Here is a 23,828-nt window from a genome sequence, read left to right as displayed (position 1 = left end):
AGCTACGTAGCACTATCACGCTTACGTACACTTGACGGTCTATTTCTAATCAACTTTGATGCAAGTAAAATAAACGCTGTTATTCCTTGCATTATAGAATACAATAGACTTTGTTCACTATACACTGCCCATCGAAACACATATTCTGTTCCACAAAAAGTAAAATATTATAAAAGAAAAATGAATCAAACAGAAAAGCAACAGGATGTCACTGCAAATCCTCCAAAGAGAGTAAAAGAAAGTAATACTTCATCAAGTGCCACAAGCAAAAAAGAATCAATTAGGGAAAGTAAACCAGGTACTTCTTCAAAGAAGGAAGACAAACTCCAAAAAAAGCAGTCAGATACAGAACTACTTGGTCCATTTAAACTCTCAAATATAGTTGGTGTAAGTTGCTATGCAAATGTAGCAATGAATATTCTATTTCAATTACCACCAATTGTTGAGAACATTTACTTACACAGTACAGACCCATTGTGTTTGCAAATGTTAGTACTTCGCAGAAATGCAGCAAACAATCCTGACAACACGTATAATGTTTATGGAATAAGACAACAATTGGACTACTGTGCTGGAATGGTGAAATTCACTATAAACTCACAGGAAGATCCACAAGAATTTCTAATGTACTTACTATTAGTACTGGAAAACAAAAACATACCTATAAATGAAATGTTACAGATTTCATACATGTGGAAACATACATGCACTCTCTGCAACAATGTGACACAAGAACAAATCCCCAATGAACGCTTTGTGTATATATCAATACTTAAATGTGAATCCGTTCTATTTCAGCAACTTGTACAACATGCAAACCATGGTAGATGATGTTCGACCTGCAATTCAGATAATCGCTCCACGTTAGTAATACAAACACAAAGTAAATACGTAATACTAATGCTTCTACGTTACAATGCAGATGGTACCAAAAACAACTGCAAGCTGACTGGATTCACACATGGTCAAATATCACTTGGTAGGAAAATCTTCACAACAATAGGTATAATCTACCACGCAGGAGCCACAACCAATTCAGGGCACTACACTGCATATATAAAAAAAGAAATGTGGATGGTTTGAATGTAATGATAGTACCATTACTCTAAAGCAGAGATTACCAGCAAATCTTACAAACGCTTATTTAATGTTCTTAAAACCAAAATTTGATAACTAAACTGTACTTAAACCTTAAGTACACTTGTAGTAAAAAAATATAAACTGTCACAATATTCCAAAAGCTATCTAACTGCCCAAAGATGCTACAACAACTAATCAGATAAATTAATACCACTCAAATAGAGAAAAAGATAGACAGTTAGAATACGCCAATTGGTATCTAACTGTCCAAAAATTTAGAAATATCCAAACAGATAAATCAATACCACGAAATTATATAAAAAAATAAACAGTTAGAGTACGCCTATTGGTATCTAACTGCTCCAAAGTTTTACAATATCCAAACAAATACCTAATATCTTACTGCTCCCAAAAACTAGAACAATCCAATGTATAAAGCATTAGCCAGAAACAACAAGTAAACATTGAAAACAAACAAACAAATAAACTGTAGCATAACAGAAAAAGGTTTTTTTTTAATCCACCATGGATTTTTTTTCTCCCACAGACCCAATGATTTTAGCAACAAAGACAGAAACTGAGCAAATTGCACAGTACTCTGGTTTGTCATCTACTAAATATGATGGTAAAAAAAGAAGAAAATGTTGATTGTACAATGTAATAAGTCTTTATAAAATACTAATACCAACATGCTATTTTCTTTTAACACACAAATTAACAAGAAAAACATGGACTCCCGTTACTAAACCAAATAGTAAGTATAACATGATAAATACAACCATTGCAGCATATCACACCCATACTGGCTTCTAACATTGTTCCTTATAAATGTATTTTTGACCCAAAGTTATAAGCCACTATGAGTGTGATATGCTGCAGTGCTTGTGGCCAGGGCATAGACTTTTCGGTGCATGGCATAGGAGTGTGATATGCTGCGGTGGTTGTGGCCAGGGCATAGAGTCTTCGGTGCATGGCCAAATGGCCATGCACCCAACATTCTATACCCTGGCCACAACCACGGCAGCATATCACACCCATAGATTCAAGCATTGCAACTATTTTAATGTCTGCGGACAAAAGGAAGTTCCTAGGACACATTCAACTTGCCAGAGGATGATACGGACAGCGTCCTCAGGACACCCCCATTTTCTTTATGTACGAACATTTCAGGACACCGTGAGTGTTCTTAGAACACTTTCAGCTTGCCAACGAACAATACAGACAACGTCTTCAGGACACCCCTGCGAACATTCCAGGACCCCACGAGTGTTCTTAGAACACTTTCAACTTGACACTGAATCCATTCTGTTTATTTACGAACATTTCAGAACAGCTGTGTTGTCTGCAGACAAATTGATCACAACAAAAGCGTCTAGCACATAAGAAAAATACAACATTGCACCTAACTCATACTCCCCCACCCTCCCCAAACACTCTTACACACCAACACACTCCACTAAATACAATTTTTAAACCAAATTTCACCTCGCTGTCCGCAGTCGTCCGTGAATGCAAGAAGTCGGGTGCCACCAAAAATCTGACGCGCTCCACGCCCCACGCCGTCCAATCAGCGAACACGTCGGATGTCCGCAGACATCGCGCAAGCCGCTTGGCCAATCAGGGCACTGTCCACGGAGCGAACCAGGAAGTCCATCCGCGGAGCGAACAGAGATATCACTAATTTTTTTGCCTTACATTTTGGTCATTTTAAAAAAAACTACTGGACGAATGTACACCAAATTTGCAAAAGCACGCTTTTGGGACCAAGCCCCCGCTCCTGCCGTAAATTTGGTGTAAATCCGTCCAGTGGTTTGGGCTGTAGGTGTGCGCAAAGTTTTTCCCATTATGTCTATGGGAAAAAACAAAAGTTTTGGGACCCCCCCTATAACTTTGCCCGCCCTGGACCAAACCTCTCCAAACTCTGCAATAAAATTCAGAGTGGGCCATATACTTTATTTGCTAAGTTTGGTGAGGATTCGTCCAGAGGGAGCGAAGTTATAAGCCACCCAAAAAATGCTCTTCCTATGGAAACACCAACTTAACCATAACTACATGGACGCTACTGCGTCCATGTAATATATATATATATATATATATATATATATATATATATATATATATATATATATATATATATATATATATACATATATATATATATTTCTCACAGGGCCTGCGGTAGTAGCTCTGTAGTTATGATTAAGTTGTTCAACTCATAGAAAGAGCACTTTTTGGGCGGCTTATAGATTTGGTGCCATTGGATGAATCTTCACCAAACTTTGCAAAAAAAGTATAAGGACCCCTCGGATTAAGTTTTTTGCATTTTTCTCAAGACAGGCAAAGTTATAGGGAGGTCCCAAAATTTGGGCAAATCCTCATAGACGCAATGAAAATTCTATTTTTGCTCATGCCTACAGCCCAAACTGCTAGACAGATTTTCACCAAAACTGCGGCAGGAGCAGCGGCTTGGTCCCGAAAGCGTGCTTTTGTAAATTTGAGGTAAATCCATCCAGTATTTCTTTTTCAAACAGCCAAAAAGTAGGTAAACAAAAATGTGTGATATCTGTTTCCGGTCCGTGGACACACTTCCCTATTCACTGACAGCCCTCTGGACCAATCTGGGGGCAGTGTGATGTCCATGGACATCGGGCACACTCACTGATTGGATGGTGAAAAGCGTGAGGTGCGTCATATTTTTTGGGAACAGTCGCCTTGTTGTATTCATGGGCAGCTGCCGGTGTCCGTATATAGGGCAGTGGGGAAAATGCCTGCAAACACATTTTGCTTTATTTGGTGATCGATAGAGGAGCTGAAAAGGGTGGGGTGGATAAAGATGATATTGAGTTGTTTTTCAAGGTGAAAAAAAGTGGGCCTGGATGCCACCTGATCAGCAGACACTGCAGTAGTCTGTTGACAGAGCCGTGAATGAACGGCTGGGAAAACACATTTGATGTTATTTGGTGGCTGGGAATAGAGCTTGGGAAGGTTGGACGAGTGGAATAAAGATTATATGGAGCTGTTTTCATAGGTCAAAAAGGGATTTGCAGATGCCGTCGAGTCTGCTGTCAATTTTGGTTTCCGCAGACATTATTTTGATTGGAGGGGGTTCAGGGCAAGTTTTGTTATTTGAGAGTGTATTGTACGTACTTGTTATATGGTTTAATTGTCTTGTGGTGGTAGTGGCCACATGCACGGCAGTAGTAATTGATTGATTGACAGGTTATTTATTATACACCTATGAACAGGTTTTTCAAGGCGCAACTAGGCATGGAGGGGAAAACATGGGAGAACAAGACAAACACATTTTCTAGGCCTACTATCATTTGATTGTGCAAGTGCACAGACAAGAAGTGCAGGGGAGAGGAAGGGGGAGAAGTGCAACCAGTCGAACAGTGCCCTGGGTAAAGTGCAAGGAAGGCAGGGCCTCCAAGGGGAACATGCCTCGGAAGTGCAAGGAAGGCCAGGTGGCAGTGCATGGGGGGCCCGAAGCAAGTGCTAGGGACTGGGCAAGGGGGGCAGGTGTCCTATATGACTCAGAGTAGCACCAGGCAACCAGTCACGTAGCTGAGCAGGAGGAAGAGAAGGATAGCAGAGGGAAGGCAGTGAGAAAAGAAGGTGGGGAAAGGTTAGCATGGGAGAGGCAGAGAGAAGGAAAAGGAGAGAAGGAAGGTCTTGAGGAGCTTCCAGAACTTAAGGAGGTCCGGCTTGAGGAGAAGAGTGGCAGGGAGGCCATTCTAGAGGGAGGTACCTGCAGAGTAAAGGGATCTACCACCCAGGCTCTGCTTGGAGAAGCGACTTACCCGCATTGGAAATAGATGAATGGAGGGCTCTGGAAGAAAAGCACTTAGGAAGAGAGCACTGGAGATATTACGACCCCGGACCCAGAAGGCCTTATGGACGATGAAGTGGGTATTGAACTTGATCCTTGCAGCCACCGAGAGCTAGAGGAGGTATTTCAGAGCCAGAGAGATGCAGTCCCTGGGCGTAAGGCCAAGGATAAGTCTTGCGGTCCAGTTATGGATGAGTTGCAGAAGGCGGAGGGTAGAGTTAGGTAGATTAAGAAAGTGGATGTAGCAATAGTCAAGCCTAGAGAGAACCGGGGCTCTGGAGACAGTGAGATTCTGGGGAAAGGTAGGAAAAGGTAGAATACCTCTTAGGAGGTGCAGGTGTGAATGGGACTTTTTGGAGATGTCCATGATGTGTGGAGAGAAGAAAAGAGTGGAGTTGAAGATGTCCCAGGGGTTTGTTTTACATTTTGATAGAGGAAGCGAAGTTGTTGTACTTGAAACTTCTTGTGTTTCACTAAATGATTGTATTAGCTGTTTTGTTTCAACTTATTTTACAAATTCTGCTAGAGGTGGATGCTTATGTTGGACACCTTATGTTTTCATTTGCTCTACTTCTGCGTTCCTTTCTACTGAGTTGCTTTTTGGTAGGCATTCTTTAGGGTCTGTTGAAAAAAATACAGAAGGTATGGGTTGGGGTGTTCTGCAATGCATGTGTGTTGTGTGCCTGAGTGTTTGAGTAAGATGATAAAGATGTATGTAATGGTGTGTGATTGTGCATTGGGAAATACAACTACTAGGGATGGGTATTCTTGAATTAATGTGTTACTAAACTGGGGTTCAGATGACAGAAAAAAGTAAGCCAGTGGTGTGGAGAAGTATAAATAGTATATCTAAAGCTATACAATTAAAACAGTTGTTTGTTCTACAACATCTAAATTCTAGCGGCTGAGTTGGGTAATTTGTGTGTCGAAAAATAGGAATTTGTGGGCCATTCTGCCAGTAAATCACTGTTTAAGACCGGGGATTTTTGGTCAGAATGGCGCAGAATCTCTATTTCTAGGCACAGAAATAGCATGAATTAACCTTAAAGTGTGTTTGAGTAATAATTCAAATATTATGGTAACATTCTACTTACTTTTTTTCTAAAATGAGCAGTTTGCTTCTTAGTTGTTCTTTGTACTTCAAATTAGGCTGCTTCTTTTCAGGAGAATGGTCTTCACTGCAATTGTAAAAGAAAGAAATTAGAAATTTGGTTTGTATATAGCACTGTTTTTAATTTAGACATAGATTTTTTAAATTTAAATGCTCAGCGCCTTCCTCAAAACCATTAAAACTATCTTATGACTAACTGTAGGAAAGAAAATATCTTTACTATGGCTTGTGAAATTCATAATGTACCACTGTATACCACTATTCCTGTAACTAAGCTTTTCCACGTAATAGTGAGTCAATGTCATAGCCTGCTTTTCCACGTAATAGTGAGTCAATGTCATAGCCTGCTTGTCCTATATAAATGTAAGTAATTATATAAATTAAAAAAATTAAAACCAATTATGTGTTTGTACAAATATTATTGTTTGAGATTTGATCACAGAGTGTGCATGTAATTTTGTTTGATTATATGTAGTCTATATATTTTATTTCAAAAATGTTAGTTTAACATTATTTGTGTGTGTGTGTGTGTGTGTGTGTGTGTGTGAAGAAATTAAATGGTATAAAGGTTTGTAAGTCACAGTTCATTTTAGGACAATGAAAAAATGATCGTAGATTCATTTTCCAGATTATACAAGGTAAAAGTCGGTTAGAAAATGTGTTCATGTACTGTATAGAAAATATGCATACCTGTAGTTTGTGTTCATGCATATGGATATGGACGAAGCTGCAAGTATAAATCTTGGAGACTTGTATAGTATTTCTCGTAGATTGTGCTTGCCAATGGTATGAGACTTGTACTCCGAGAGATTCACCGTACATTTGCAGTGCTGATCTATGATGATGTAGTTACATGTAGAGGTCTTGGATTTGATTGGTGGATGGTCATGTGATTTCTTATCTACATCCAATGAGGGAATGGCACAGAGAGTGAAGTGGAAATTGTAGAAGGGCTGTCCATGTTACGATATGTTCGCGGACATGGCGGTAGTTCTAGGACACCGCGTATTACATCCAGGGAATTTGGGGTGGGGAGGCATGCAAATGAGATTGAATTTATCAAGGGATTGGTCAGTAAAGTTTAGTGAGTGTGTTGTGCTAAGAGAGGTTTTCTCAGATATTCTTTTTGCTGAGAGAAGAACAGATAGCTATGGCTGAGTGTTTCAAAAAACAGATTGTGTGGATTTTGGGAGACTCGTGGATACATTGGTTGAAGGTGCATGCAGAAAGCTGTGGAGTATATATAGGACTTGGATTCGCACATGTGGAAGTGCACTGCTATTGAGTGCATGGAATGAAGTGGTTGGACTTGCTACCTCTCTGTGCAACTTTGAAGATAGAGGAACATCTAGACATAATTGTATTCATTGTGGAGGGAACAGTTTAGGACATGTGACTGGAATTTCTTTGCAATTTGCAATGAAAGAAGGACTTCAGAAGATCATGGACATGTTTCCAAACTCCAAAGTAATTTTTTCACGGATTGCGCAGAGACAAATGTGGCTTCGTTCTTTCTCATGTGGTCCACAAATGGAGAAAGCAAGGCGTAATGTTAATAAGGCTGTTTGTGCATTCCTAAGAGATTTTGGCATGTCCTCTTTTCACAATGAAAATATTATTTTTCGTAGTAAATACATTTTTCGCAGAGATGGAGTCCATCTTACTTATGCTGGCAATCAGATTTTTCTGAGAAATGTACAAAATGCATTGCAACCTTTTTTAGAAATACAGCATCCATTTTGAAGTAGGTGTTAAGTATTTATAATTTTTTACATACAAACACCTCCCAAAGGCTCTTTTCAGAGCCACTACTTCATCCCAGAGAAAAATGCAATGGTTACAATAGGGTAGTACCCCAAATTTGTTTATGTTTCTGAACTGTCCACGGACTTTCAAGAAATACAAAGGACCCTGCTTTATTTATCTTCACTTCTATTTTTCAACTGTGAAAGGCGGCTCTGAAAAGAGCCTTATTTTATTTTATTTTTGTTATTTTGTATTTTTTTTGGTTTTTTATACACGACACACTAGGAGAGGAGGGGAAAGGAGGGTAAAGAGGGGGACACCAACCACAGGGATAAGAAAGGGCGAGCTGAGAGAGGAAGATGTAGAGTGGGTTTTATTTGGGTAGTGAGCAGGTCTTCTCGTGCTGTGAGACGATAGTCTCAAAAGGACTCCGAAGTCGCCCCCCCCTGTAGAGTACTGTGTCACAGTACATACATACAACTGTGACCCTCGAAAGGTAAGGGTCATCAGAATTCTGTATGGCCTGTGAGGCAGCTTGAGGAAGACGCTGTCCCACAGAGCTGTTCCTTGTGGTGACAGGATCAGAAACGGAGGATGAAGTAGAGGCAATCAACCTACTATGCTCTTCGCTAGGTACAACCTGGCGAATGGCCCCAGTGTGGAATGAGTTGAGGTGTCGCTTCATGGTAGTGGTCCCAAAGCTGTACGAACCATGCCTCCCATGACTGAGTACCATTTTGCACTCATTGCAGGTGACACAGTTCGCACAAGCCTTAGGACCATTCCCATGAACGGTAAACAACCGCCACACCCAAGAATCACGCCGAGGGCGGTTGGTAGGGATTTCCTCTACCTCATTCTCGTCATCCTCTTCTTCCTCCTCTGTATCCTCACTCCTGTTCCCCTCTTCAGGCCCTTGGGGAGATGGTGGTGGTGGAGGGGGTGGGGTTGGCGCTGAGGCAGATGTACCACCAAGTGGCAATAGTGGAGCCATGGATGTCATCGGCTTGGAGATGGAAATCTCAGAATCTGCAAAGTATGCAGCAAAATGCAGTGTGCTCTGTGGAATAGCCAGAAACACAATGAGAATGAGCTCTAGGGCGTGGCCTTTTATAGGGGTGCTTGTACGCGGTTCGTGGACATGCGCGCCGTCCGCAAGACAGATCGAACACCAAAAAAGGTTCAAAAAGTCACAAAAACTATGTGGAAATTTAGGATTAGTATGTGGGATTTGTGGTATGGTGAGTTGTTAATGAGAAATATTGTGGATTACTTGGAAATGTACTTTTAAACTGTTCGGGGACACAAACAGTGTCCGTATTCAGAACACGCAATCAGCGTGGGCGTGGTCACATGATTGCTTCGTGAGCATGTTTGCTAAGGAAGCAGCTGTCCGCAGGACACCCAATGTACAGACATTGTTTTTGCGCATGCGCGTTGATGTTCTACGGACAGTGCTCGGGTCCTGAACTAATTAAAAGTGCGTCACACGTAAAGCGAACAGTTACGGACAGCCGTTTGTTCTTAGCACAGTTTAACTTACTTGCGAACAATACGGACAGACATAGCGTCCCCAGCACACCTCCATTTTCATTTATTTATGAATAATTCAGGACACCACGAGTGTTTTTAGAATAGTTTCAACTTGCTAGCGTACACTACAAACAGGCACAGTGTTCTTAAGGACACCTCCATTTTCGTTTATTTACGAACATTTCAGGACACTACGAGTGTTCTTAGAACAGTTTCAACTTGCATGGGAACATTACAGATATAGTGTCCTCAGGACACTTACATTTAATAATAATAATAATAATAATAATAATAATAATTTGGCATTTATATAGCGCTACAAACCCTCAGGTATCTGAGCGCTGCTTATTATTACCCACGGTGTGTGGTGCTCATTTATCGACCTCGGAAGGATGAAAGGCTCAGTTTGGCCCCGCCGGGATTCGAACCTGCGTTACTCGCTGTGCCACTTGACCGGCTCGTCTATTTACAAACATTTCCGAGCAACCACGCTGTCCGTGGACACCTAAATTGGTTTTAACAAAAAGAACTGAAACTAATTACAACATTATATAAAAAAGTAACTTTATTTGACATATATTAACAATTTATGACTGAGAAGGTGGGGCAGAAACGGAAACAAAAACAGGAGAATTAGGGATTTCAACATAATTGGGATCAGGTGAAGAAGGGATGGAAATGTCATCAAAACGTTTTGGTCCATGGAGAGGGTTTGGCGTTAAATGAGTGGGATATGGTGAGGGGCGACAAGTACAGGTGGGACAATGGTATCTTGTTGTTAGTTTTAAGTGATCTTCCACAAAGTTTGTTAAATTGGTAAAATTTGGTCAATTTTTTCGTTTATGTGCTCCAGAGTGTTATCCACCGCTTCTTTTTCTGTAGTAGTTTCAATTTTTGTATGGTCTGTACAAAAAAAGTATATGTTAAATGTATACAAAATAATATTTATTAATTGGTTTATATAGAAAAGTGTGTACCATTAGGTGCACTATCTTCTGACATTTCCTCTCGTGGGAAATGCTCCTCTAGCCACTCCAGAGTACTACACATTTCTGTGAGAAAACAAAAAAGTAATATATTTTTTTTATCTAATACAGAAAGTTTATAAATATATGAGTAAAATGAAGTGCACTTACTATTTCAGGTAAAGTATGTGATGAGTAGTCTGTACGTCTGGTCTTGCTCTTAGTTGTGGAGTGTCTGTGAGGTAATTATGTTGGAAGCCACTTTATCTTCTTTTGGTACATTTGTGATGTCATCTTTGATGTCCTGGGTGTTAGTCTTAGCAGTGCACGGTGGTGGTGCGAGTTATGGTTGCTTAGTTTACCATAACTGGCGAATTTCAGGGGTTTTTCGGTTTTACTTGGAACCATAACGTCCCTATAACGAAGTTTTTTTACTGAATCTGATAGGTTTTTAGTAGCGCAACTTAACCATAACGTCCTATAGCAAAGTTTTTTTACTGAATATATATATATATATATATATATATATATACATATATATATGTATATATATATATATATAGAGAGAGAGAGAGAGAGAGAGAGATAGAGAGAGAGAGAGAGCGAGAGAAAGCGAGAGAGACAAAGAGAGAGAAAGAGAAAAGGAACAGAGTGCCTCTTACAGCCACAGCCTTCTCAAATGTCTTTAATCATTATTGGTTCACCATGTGCCTATCACTGTACCACCATTAGTTCATCATGCATATATCATTTATAATTTTAGAAAAATTCATACATTAAATGTACTTATCATTCATATTACTTGTATTGAATGTAACCATCTACTTGCCTTGCATAGTGCATGACTGAGGCATAGTCGTAGGGTAGACCAAGTAGGTTACCGTTGGTTGCTATTTGGAAGTTGTTGATATCCCCTGAAAGACATAATAAGACAGGGTTTCAATTATCTCCTCTTAATCTGTTAACCTAAGAAAAGGAGAGGTGGAAAATGATTTAGCATTATCACAGTGTTTTTGTCAAGCTTTGAATTTCCTGTTGAGTTGAGTCCTTCGGTGACACTCTGTTTAAGGTCATTTTAACAATGGGATGCATGAAAACCCCCAGTCTTTTGCCTAATATTGAGGGGGCAGGCTTTGTTTTAATCAATGATGTTTTTTTGAGGGCAACACAGAAATTGGTATATCCGAGGAGAGCTGTAGAGAAAAACAGACAATAGATAGGGTGCTTCTTTTATGAGATAGGGACATCCCTGGAAATGTTCCTGTGGTCAGTTGACAGCCATCAATTCATTTTTGTAAAAATTAATGTTTTGCTAAACAGAAGAAACGTTTATAGACCAATAGTACATACACACTAAGCCCTACTTCTTCCTCTATGAAACTTCTCACCCTTATCTTCAAAAATACCACCTGTTTTACCTTTGCCACCTAATTCTAAATGTGCCCTTAGTAATAATTTATATATATGATAACACTGCTATTCAGAATCAAGAACCGGCATTCACAACCCCAAAAAATGCCCAGAAATATTTGGATTGTAAAGATTAAATATAAGCAATTCGAATAGGGATCAACATAATTGACATATTATTCTCAGTTGGACAAATCTAAGGTTATGTCCACCTTTATGGTAACTGCATTGGAGGAGGCTTCAGACGATCACTTTGCACTAAAAGGCACATTAATTTATCTCCCCAACGTTGTTTGACTGTGTCTGAGGGATGAGAACCATCAGAAGGCATGGATAGCTTTTCGTATGGCGAAGGTTGTGACAAAGACCCCTAAATGTCCCTTTGTTTGACTGTGTCCCTTTGCACCTTGTGGGAGGCCCTACTGGTCCCCTTCCACTCCTCTAAAGCCATCAATAAAGTCTACTTAAATGGCACCGTCTTAGTTCAGGGCCCTCAGGCCAATCCTCCTCTTTCATAGACGCTTCCCACACCTTATCAACTTTCTTTCCTCTCCTGCTATCCCTTCTTACCCCTCTCTGGCACCTCTGCTGCCTCCTTCCTCTGCCACTTCTTTGGCACCACCTGCTACTTCTCTGGCCACCCTGTTGCCTCCCTACTCTGCCAACCTTCTGGCATGCTCTTCTCACTCTCTGACTACCCTGTCGTTTCTTCCTTCCTCCTCTGCCCATCCTCAGGCACCTTCAACACTTCTGCAGGGTGTACCTCTGGCCTTTATCCCCCCCGGAAGTCTGTCAAATGTGGCAACGTGCTCCACATAGCTACTCTCAACTATTGTTCAGCTGTCAAACACTCCTCTGACATCTGCCGTCTCCTGGAAGAGCTTAATTTGGATGTACTCGGTTTCACCAACACTTCACGGCCAGCTCTGTCACGAGTTTCGACACTCTCCTTCCCAATGGCTACAAGATCCTCTCCGAGCCCAGAACCAACTGCTCCCGTGGGGCTGTAGCCTTGATTCGCAGAGTGGATCCCTGCTTCTATCATTCCAATGCCGCATTACTCTTCCTTGGAATTCCTGGTCTGCACGTTCTCTATATCTCCTGGCCTCACTGTGGCCACTATCTACAGGCCGCCTGGCCAGGTCGCCCGCTTTCTCTCTTTTTGGGCCGACCTCTCCTCCTTGCTCCTTGCCTCTACCTCTCAACCTATCCTCCTCTGAGACTTGAACATCCACCAGCCCTTCTTCAGGACTCTTTTGCAACCGCTGTGATTCTCTCTCTCTCTCTCTCTCTCTCTCTCTCTCTCTCTATTCTTCCCTCTGGCCTGACTCACTCTGCAGGGCACATCGTGGATGTTCTGATCTCCTCAGACCTCCCTTTCTCTAACCCTCTCACCACTCTTCTCTCTTGGAGGGATCACATTCTCCTTTTGTCCCACCTCTCTCACTCCTGCCCGCAGGTCAAGCTGACTCCTTCACTGCCACCTACCTTCTCTGTCATCCGACCCATGAAGCATGTGTCAGTTGAGGCTTTCACCACTGCTTTCTCTCCTCCTTCTGCATCTTTGACTGATTTACACCCTGACACAGCCCCCTCTAAACTTCATCTATCTATCTCTAACACTCTGGATGTCCTAGTCAATGTCATGAGGATCTGCTTGAAGCCCAAATGCAAGTGCAACTCTAGGTACGATTCTGAACTCGCCACCCTTAAACACATTTGTAGGGTGGCAGAGAGGAAGTGGAGGGCATCCAGCACACCCCCTGAGAAACTGGCCTACCACCTGCTCCAAAGGCAGCACAGACTCTCTGTCCTCTCTAATAAGAGACCCAACCAACATCCAAGCCAGCATTTCTGCAGCATCTAAAAACTCAGCCGAACTTCTCAAAATCTGCAAGGAGCTGGCCAATCCTGCTGCAGTCTCTACCTCTCCTTTTCACTCCCAGGCCCTCTGCATGGCCTTAGATTCTCATTTCACCACTAAAACTCAGGACATCCTGTCAACCCTCTCTTCCTCTTCCTCCTCCTCTACCTCTCCTGATCTGCCTGAGGTGTCTCTCCTCCTCCTTTCTCCTCTTTTCCCCTGTTCACCCCTGACAATGTTTCTAGTCTGATCTATGAAAGTCTCATCAATGCAGGTTCTCCCCTGCCCATCCAGAACAATCAAGGACCACGTTGGATGATTTCTGCTATCACGCATTTGCCACTGGAACTTCCCCTCCCTGTTACGCACTCTTTAGTACACCCCCTTCTAAAGAAGCCCTCGGCTGACCCTTCCTCTCTGACTAACTATTGCCCGATCTCCATCACTCCTTTCCTGGGCAAGCTCTTGGAAAAGCTGGCCATCTCCCAGCTTAATCTACATACGGAATGTGCTGGTTGCCTCCATGACCACCAGTCTGGTTTCTGTCATGATTCCTGCCCCTCATGTCCCCAGCCCTCCAAGATGTCAGGCTGGAGCCAGGCCACGATCACCTACATGGCCCTCAAGGGCCTCTCCATCCCTCCAAAGACCCACTTGGAGTCAGACTTGGCGCTTGTGGCACCAGACTCACTAACTCCCATAGGATAACATTGGTGATTGGACTTGTAGTGCATTGATGGGGACAAGATGGATGCCCCCACATATTTCGGTTCCCAGAACTGCATGTGCGGTCTAGTCTTTTGGGTGTGGTTCAGCCCAGAGACACCTGGGATAACCAGAGACTATTTAAGCCACACCCAGGCTGAGAAACATGCTTTGCGTTTTCTGCACCTGCAGTGTGACACTCACTGTGTTCGGATCAGTCTCCAGTAGGCCTGCATCTTTCTTCTGCGCTCAGCTCCTGCAAGAACAAGAACACCGTAAGGAACAGCCTTACCTTGCGGCGCTTCTGCCCATCATTCATCGCTCCTTCTGTTCTGCGGGCATCCCCCATCCTGGCACGCCGCTTCCTAAGGAAAAGGGAAAAGAACAGAAAAAAGGCATTAGTAAGCATTCTGCAAATCTTCGCTTATTTTTAAATACTGTACGAGCTTCAAACGCTTACCTGCATCCCAGCCGCTCTGGAGGAACTCTGTCTCCGGAACTTCTCATCCATCTGCAAGAGGGAAAAGACACTCCAGGTTAGCGTGGAAACATCTAGAGGCGCCACATACCACACTTACCCACCCCATTTCTTCTTCATAACCGACATCCACTCTGGAAACGTTGCGGCACCTAAAAGACACAGAAAAATAACTCAGTTCAATACAAATACGAAAGGGGTGCATCGCGCATCGCGCTCTCACTCACCTTCAGCGCTACTCATCTCAGCAGCACACCGCCATCCCCGGACGCTGGCCATCATCTAAGGAAGGAAAGGAACGAAGTTAGAGAACTCATTATACTTACCTGTCGGACTCTTGCAAGTGAAGTAACTAGGCAGCAACGAGCCTGCATCAATCAACGCGCCCCTTCGCTGAAAGCAGGACAGAGAGCACACTATCCAAGAAAAAAGGTGAGCTGTGGATCAAAGGGAAGGGTTGGACCCCGGGGAAGAAGGGGTTCAAGCACACAGAGACAATAGGGAGTTAAACTCTACCAATACTGTGTTTCAGGCCCAGTCTCCAGTCGAATAGCCTCCAGGGAAGGGTTCAAGGTCGTAAGAGGTCAGAACAGGCTGAGTGACGTCCCTGTGGATACCAGGGGAGCGTTACAGAATGCAAAGCATCACATCAAAATCCACCTGGGCGTCATGGAAACGTCAGAAACCAACCAGTTGGCCCACATGTTGGGACAGCTACGTTCCGAAGTACATGCAGCCAGGCAGGAGACCAACACCCTGAGGAAAGAGCTGATAGTAGCCAAAGAACGCACTGATGATTTAAGCCGGCAACTTCTCCAATCACAAGTAGGGCATACACCATTGCCGGGAAGCGTGCCTTCGATGCCAGCGCCATTAGCCAATCCCGCTCAGATAACCCTTGCCAAGAGATTTGCAATGTTCATGAACCAGTGCCACCTGCACTTCCTTTGTAGGCCAGGGGCCTTTCCGAATGACCAATCACGGGTCGCTTTTGTGCTATCCTTCCTGAGTGGTAGCGCTGCGGACTGGTCTGTACCCTTTGTGGCCCAAGACGATCCTTTGCTGCATGACTTCAGGGGCTTTCAGCAGGAGATGGAAAATATGTTCGCCCGTCATACTCATGGGCAGGCATTAGACAACGAAGATCTGTCCCTACGCCAAGGGAATCAAGACCTATTAACATACATAGCCACGTTCAATAGACTCATAGTTGAAGCAGAATGGCCAGTGGAGAAGAGAACCACGTTATTTCATCAGGGGTTGCAGGGGGAGCTCAAGGAAGTTCTTGCACAAGTGGTGAACCCCCCAAAAGACTGCTCAGAATTAATTGAACTTGTTCAACTGGATCATAGGTTGCCGGACTGAAGAGCAGATCGAACCAGACCGGACCCTCGCCCTATGTATGTGCGTTCAAAGGACAATACTGCCCGAACAATGGAAGGTTCAGGAGAACCAATGCAAATCGGGGGGTCAGATCCCCCTTGACTAAAGCGAAAGGGATAAAAGGAGACAGCAGCAGTTATGTCTGTACTGTGGAAGGTCAGGTCATTTCCTTAAAGAGTGCCCTGTGAAGCCACCGAGGAGGATGGTAGGGGCCACGGACAAGGAAGATAGCATCAAGGAATCGGAAAACTCCCCAGACCGGCAAGTGTAGGGGTCCACTTGTCGAGCGAAGAAAGTGAACTACAGACATCCCATTTTGCACTATCTGTGGTCTTGATCAATCACCAACAAGCATCTCGGATGTACGCAGTAAGAGCGTACATAGACAGTGGAGCCGTTGGCAATTACATCGACAAGGATCTTGCGGCAAAGATGGGGCTTCCATTACGCCCTAAATCAACCACCAACACTGTTACCACTGTCGACGGCACAGAAATAGCTTCTGGTCCAGTATCCCAATGCACTGCAGCTTTAACCCTTCTGTGCCAGGATGGACACCAAGAATCTATCGTTTTCGACCTCATTAAGGCACCACAGTTCCGGTTGATTTTGGGAATGCCATGGTTGGTAACTCACCATCCTCAAATCGATTGGCGAGCAAAAGAATTGGCCTTTCCCAAGACTCGCGCCAACACATTTTATCGCCAAGAGAAACAACCAATAGACACTAGAACCTCCACGCTTGCGACTGTGGCAATCAGCACCCTACCAAGTGAATACCAGGACTTTCAAGATGTCTTTCAGAAAGAACAAGCTAATACCCTGCCACCGCATAGACCATATGATTGCCAAATCGACCTGATACCCGGAGCACAAATCCCTTGTGGGCGAATTTACGCATTCAATGAACCAGAAAACCAGCACCTGTAGGCCTATCTTGACCAATACCTGGCCAACGGGTTCATCCGTCCCTCTAAGTCTCCAGCACCCAGTCCTCTATTCTTCGTACCGAAAAAGAAGAGGGACTTGAGAACGTGCATCGACTATCGCTCACTGAACCAGATTACTGTAATAAATCGCTACCCCCTGCCACTGATCCCTGAATTGCTTGATCAAGTCAAAGATGCCCAAATCTACACAAAACTAGACCTGAGGGGGACGAATGGAAAACCACTTTTCGCACCAAATACGGCTTGTACGAATATCACGTAATGCCCTTTGGCCTGCAACGCGCCTGCTGCATTTCAATATTTCATGAACGATGTCCTATGGGAATTGATTGATCTCTGGGCTCTAGTGTACATCGACAATATCCTAGTATATTCCGCATCAAAGCAGGACCACGTTAAACACGTCCGATCCATATTGGAGAAACTCGGTCAAAACCTCCTCCATGCCAAGCTCGAAAAGTGCTCATTCCACGTCTCTGAGGTGGAATTCCTGGGCTTTATTCTCAGCCCGAATGGAATCCGAATGGATGTAGACAAGGGAGATGCTATCCTGAACTGGCCGTCCCCAAATTCATTCAAGGGGGTTCAAAGTATGCTGGGTTTTGCAAACTTCTGCCGCCGGTTCATCCCAGGATTTTCGCAAATCGTGCATCCGATCACGTCATTACTAAGGAAAAGCAACAACTGTTCCAGTGGACAACACAAGCCAAGGAGGCTTTCCAGGAACTCAAAGCAAGATTCACATCTGCCCCAATCTTACGCCACCCTCGCCCTGATCTCCCATACCTGGTGGAAACGGACGCCTCAAGCATGGCTATGGGAGCCGTCCTCTCACAAAAGGACCCCGAAACGGGCCAGTTACACCCTGTTGCCTTCTGGTCACATAAATTCACACCCCCTGAACTCAATTATGCTATCACAGACAAAGAACTTCTGGCCATTAAGTCAGCCTTTAAGGCATGGCGGCACTACCTCTTGGCCTCTTGGGCGCCAGACACACAATCACTGTAATAACTGAACACCGGAACTTCCAGTACCTAATAACGCAAAAGGCCCAACCCTCACGACAACTACGTTGGGCTCTTTTTTTTGCTGAATATGACTACGTGATTACATTTCGACCAGGGGTGAAAAATGGGAAGGCCGATGCCCTTTCCCGTATGGGGTTGGAAGAGCAAGGGTATCAGACCCCTGACCCAATAGCAATCATCCCGAGTGACTAGTTCCTAGGAATCACAGCAACCATAACTCAGAAGGAATTACATGAAGAAATCCAAAACCTGATGAGTCCGGAGCAATTACAAGCGTGGAGTGCACAAGGAGAACATTACATGATAAAAGATCAGTTGCCCTACTTCAGGAATCGTTTATTCTTACCAAACCAAGAACTACGAGAACAAGTCATGTCCGGTTATCATGATTCCTTGATCGCGGGCCACCCTGGAATCGCTAAAACCCTAGCCAAGGTAAAACGTAATTATTGGTGGCCCACGTGATGTAAAGACATTATCCAATTCATCCTATCTTGTGGAGTGTGTGCTCAAAACAAGTCATTCAAGCATAAACCGGCTGGGCTATTACAAACAGTGGAAATCCCACCAGCACCCTGGCACACGTTGTCCCTCGATTTTATTACTGACTTACCACCCAGTCAAGGGTTTAACACTATTCTTGTGGTCGTGGGCCTATTTTCAAAAATGGCACATTTCATTCCTCTTAAGGGGCTCCCAAATGCTTCCACTCTGGCAAAGGTATTTCTTGAAGGCATCGTACGGCTCCATGGGTTTCCTTCAGTTTTGGTCTCAGACCGAGGTACTCAATTCATATCTAACTTCTGGAGAAAATGCTGCTGTATGGCCCAGATAGACATCCGGCTATCCACCAGTCACCATCCCCAAACGGATGGTCAAGCTGAGAGGACAAATCAGATGTTCGAGCAGTATCTGCGTTGCATGTTACACCAAGCTGAAGGAAGCTGGTTCGACCTATTATGGATAGCTGAATATTCTTATAATAATTCCCTACACACCAGCACTGGGCAGACACCCTTTTATAGCATGTATGGCAGGCACCCACGTACTTCTGAGTTGGAAGTTCCTACAACCCTGGAAATGCCAGCAGTCAAAACCTTGCACACGATCATTTCCCAAACCTTTAAAAGGGCAGCTGAACACCTACTTCAAGCTAAGAATCGCCAAAAGAAGTTTGCTGATCAACACCAAGCAAAGGCCCCCAACTACCAAGTGGGAGACAAAGTCTGGCTGGCGTCTAAACACGTGTCCATTAAAGGAACCCAAACTTTCCGTCCAAAATACCTGGTTTCATTCACCATCACCTCCGTGATAAATCCTGTGGCGGTCAGACTAGCTTTGCCGTCAAACATGCAGATTCATCCTGTGTTCCACGTGTCTCTCCTTAAACCTGTTCAACCTGGGACCCGGGTAGCAACGCCACCGCAGCCAGTAGTAGTCGCCGGGGAGCCAGAATTCGAAGTCAAGGACATCCTAGATTCAAAGTACGTCAGATCCAAATTATACTACTTAGTAGACTGGTAGTATGGTCCACAAGACAGGACATGGGAGCCTTGTAAGTACATCCATGCACCTCGCTTGCTTAGACGATTTCATCAAAACCATCCAACCAAACCAGGACCAGACAGAAGAGCCACCTTGAGAGGGGCCTCTCCATCCCTCCAAAAACCCACTTGGAGTCAGACTTAGCGCTTGTGGCACCGGACTCACTCACTCTCATAGGATAACATTGGGGATTGGACGTGTAGTCCATTGATGGGGACAAGATGGGTGCCCCCACATATTTCGGTTCCCAGAACTACATGTGCGGTCTAGTCTTTTAGGTGTGGTTCAGCCCAGAGACACTTGGGATACCCAGAGACTATTTAAGCCACACCCAGGCTGAGAAACATGCTTTGCATTTTCTGCACCTGCAGCGTGACACTCACCGTGTTCGGATCGGTCTCCAGTAGGCCTGCATCTTTCTTCTGCGCTCAGCTCCTGCAAGAACAAGAACACCGTTAGGAACCGCCTTACCTTGCGGCGCTTCTGCCCATCATTCATCGCTCCTTCTGTTCTGCGGGCATCCCCCATCCTGGCACGCCGCTTCCTAAGGAAAAGGGAAAAGAACAGAAAAAAGGCATTAGTAAGCATTCTGCAAATCTTTGCTTATTTTTAAATACTGTACAAGCTTCAAACGCTTACCTGAATTCCAGCCGCTCTGGACGAACTCTGTCTCAGGAAATTCTCATCCATCTGCAAGATGGAAAAGACACTCCAGGTTAGCGTGGAAACATCTAGAGGCGCTGCATACCGCGCTTACCCACCGCATTTGTTCTTCATAACCGGCATCCAAGCTGAAAACATTGCGGCACCTAAAAGACACAGAAAAATAACTCAGTTCAATACAAATGCGAAAGGGGTGCATTGCGCATCACGCTCTCACTCACCTTCAGCGCTACTCATCTCAGCAGCACGCCGCCATCCCTGGACGCCGGCCATCATCTAAGGAAGGAAAGGAACAAAGTTAGAGAACTGTTCAAAAGACTCATATATACTTTCCTGTCTGACTCTTGCCAGTGAAGTAACTAGGTAGCAATGAGCCCGCATCAATCAACGCACCCCTTCGCTGAAAGCAGGACGGAGAGCACACTATCCAAGAAAACAAGGTGAGCTGTGGATCAAAGGGAAGGGTTGGACCCCGGGGAAGAAGGGGTTCAAGCACACAGAGACAATAGGGAGTTAAACTCTACCAATACTGTGTTTCAGGCCCAGTCTCCAGTCGAATAGCCTCCAGGGAAGGGTTCAAGGTCGTAAGAGGTCAGAACAGGCTGAGTGATGTCCCCGTGGATACCAGGTGAGCGTTACAGTTTCTGAGCTGCCAGAAGCACGTAAACTACTCTGCTGAACACCTGTGAAGACTTGCTCTCCAATCTTGACTCTAATCTCCCTTCTGTCCTCATTCTCCTCGATCTATCCTCTGCTTTTGACATGGTCAACCATACCATCCTGCTCAATTGCCTCAGTGACAACCTTGATATTACTTATCAGGCTCTGGACTGGTTGACCTGCTTTCTCACTGACCAACTGGGGTCTTTCCCCTCTTCTATCTCTCTCTCTCCATGTGGTGTTCCCCAAAGGTCTAATCTCTCTCCCTGGCTCTACAACCACTACCTGGCACCTCTTGCCCACCACATGTCTCCGTTCTGCTCCAATTTTCAATGTTATGCAGATGACACTCAGCTCTCTTTCAGGATCCTCTCAGCCACCTCTGCTTCTTCTCTCATACCAGACTGTCTGGCTGCAATTTGGAATGGTGTGCCACCAATGATATCTGCCTTAATACCAGTAAGACTGAGATCCACCTCATTGGGACACCCACTCCCTCCTTTCCTCTCTCTGTCTGGCCACCCACTCTGGGCCCTTTTCCTGCTCCTTTCTTTGAGGCTTAGAACCTTGGTGTTGTCTTTGACTCCATCCTCTCCTACTTTCCTCACAACTCTGACGTCTCTAAGATGTCATACTATCAGCTGCACCTCCTCAGAGGTAGTCTTCCTTTTCCCACTTTCCCCCAGAAGCTCACTGTCCCCAGAGCTCTGGTTCTCTCTAGGCTGGACTATTGCAACAGCCTCTTTCTAAATCTTCCTGCCTCAACTCTTCGACCTTTACAACTTATCCAGAACAGGACTGTGAGACTTGTCCTTGGCTTCAAGCCCAGGGATCGTATTTCTCCAGCTCTGAAATCTCTTCATTGTCTCCCCCTGGCTGCAAGGATCAGGTTCAAGACCCTCTGCATAGTCCAGAAGACTGCCTGGGGTCTGAGACAACTCCACCTCTAACTTTCTCTTCCAATAAATCTTCCTTCTCAAGCTCTCTGCTCATCCATCTCCAACTCTCTGAGGATCAGACGCTTCTCCAAGCAGAGAATTGGGGGGCAGATCTATCTCCTCGGCTGGGGCATCCCTCTGGAACAGCCTCCCTGTCTCTCTCAAACTTGAGCAGAATCACCTCTGGGTCCGAAAGTAACTCAAGACCTCCGCTTTCTCTCTTCCTCTCCCCTACTGATGCACCTGACTGCTCCATGCATTGGTCACCCTCAGAACTCGGGCCCAGGCTCCTTCATGTCCAGTTGCCCTTGCACTTCCTCCAGGCTCCCCAGAACTTAAGCGTCTGTATATGTAACCCTAAAGTCCCTTCTGTCTGCACTTATGAGCCACCGGCTGGCTGCACTTGTTATTTTACTGCACTTCCCCCTTCCCCTCACACCTAGCACTTCTCCCTTTCACTCTTCCCCGCACTTGCGTGGTCTGAATGACACAAGGCCTAGTAAGATTGTTATAATGTCCTACCTTTGTTTCCCCCTCCTTGTTTTGTCGCACATAGAAACACTTGTGTACAGACACGTTATAAATGCCACATCATATAATTTCATGGTTGGGATGGCCAAAGGTGCTGGATGCAGGGGGCAGCAAGGGGAGGATCCTATGGCCAACTGCTCTCTGTCCTTGTAACGAGGCAGGGGTTCACCATATAATGGCACACTATGGTGCTGTCTCTTTAAGAGGACTTGACAAGATATAATCTATCACACATTCAGAGAACCTCAAATCCCAATTCAGTATCAATTCATTGTCAATTAGGGAATCAGAAATACTTTATACAGAACAAATGAGAGATCACCATAACAAGCATATCAGCATACAGGAGAAACTCCTTGGTTGCAGGCTCGGGTGCGCACATGAGAGTGAAAGAGCCAATACCCAGTGGATGTGGCTCATACACACACAGATCTCCTCACTCATGCAGGAAAGTAAAATTCAAGATGGTGGCAAGACCAAGACTCTTTATGAGCTTGTTCTGCACAGACTAACAGAGAGGTGGCAGGAATTCATATGCAGCAGGAAGGCCACATGGTGGGTGAAGCAAACCAAAAATGCTACACAAAGAATAATGAATCACACATGCACCCAGTTGGGCCGATGCTGTCCTGGGAGGCGAGTATCGGGCACTATTTATGGAGAGAGGTTTGTAGCAGCATGTGGGTGTTCATAGAAGGAAGGTTTTTGGAGATGACTGGAGGAGAGAGCAGAAGTAAAGAGAGAAAGAGGAAGGAGGTTGGAGGGAAGAGGACGGTGAAATGAGTGGAGAGAAGTTAAGCAGGTGAAATATGAGTAACAGAGAGGATTCGAGAAAAGAAGAGGAATTTCAGTAAGAGGGAGGATAACGGCGACAAGAGAAGAGAACAGGCAAGAAGGCTGTAAACAAAGGAGCAGGTAAAGTGGTTGGAGGAGGAGAGAAGAGTCTTGTGGATGAGGTTGGAGGAGAGAGTACACTAGGCTCAGATGGGCCTAGGATGGTAGAGATTCATAAGATGAGCCCTGATTCTGTTAAGAGTGAACCTGGGAAGGGTGTCAGATTGATCATGTTGTGCAGCATGTAGGAGATTGGGCAAGTAGAGCGGAGAGGAGAGGGATTAGGAAACATGGCAAGACATTGAGGAGGAGAGACAGAGTAGAAGTAAAGCCAAGACCCTGAGACAGGGAGACGGCGAGACTCCTATAAAGAGCCCAGTGAAACCAGTGTGGCTCCTCCTTGCTTGGTTATGGCTCTAGGCCTCAGTGAGAAACTGCCCCATCCATGACATCCAGCATGTCCAAAATTGAGACTAACATTCCAGACCAGTGGACCAGAAGACCACATGTCTAGCCAGATAATGTGAGTGATCCGTGGAAAACTTGGGGAATCCTTCAAAGAATTTTGAGAG

At 44.6% G+C, this 23,828-nt stretch overlaps 1 protein-coding gene across 1 annotated transcript in view; it reads right to left on the bottom strand.

The window, feature by feature from the left end:
* The window catches only part of LOC138505005 (embryonic protein UVS.2-like), an 867,764-nt gene that overhangs the window by 403,703 nt on the left and 440,233 nt on the right, over positions 1 to 23,828 (bottom strand). Inside the window, exon 4 of the mRNA XM_069625363.1 lies at positions 11,094 to 11,178. Coding sequence (XP_069481464.1) covers positions 11,094 to 11,178 — 85 coding nt within the window. The remainder of the gene's footprint in view (positions 1 to 11,093; positions 11,179 to 23,828) is intronic.

The sequence above is a fragment of the Ambystoma mexicanum genome, chromosome 11, assembly GCF_040938575.1.
Source record: "Ambystoma mexicanum isolate Mex_15411 chromosome 11, UKY_AmexF1_1, whole genome shotgun sequence".
NCBI classification, from domain to species: Eukaryota; Metazoa; Chordata; class Amphibia; order Caudata; family Ambystomatidae; genus Ambystoma; species Ambystoma mexicanum.
This window is presented reverse-complemented; position numbering and strand designations above follow the sequence as displayed.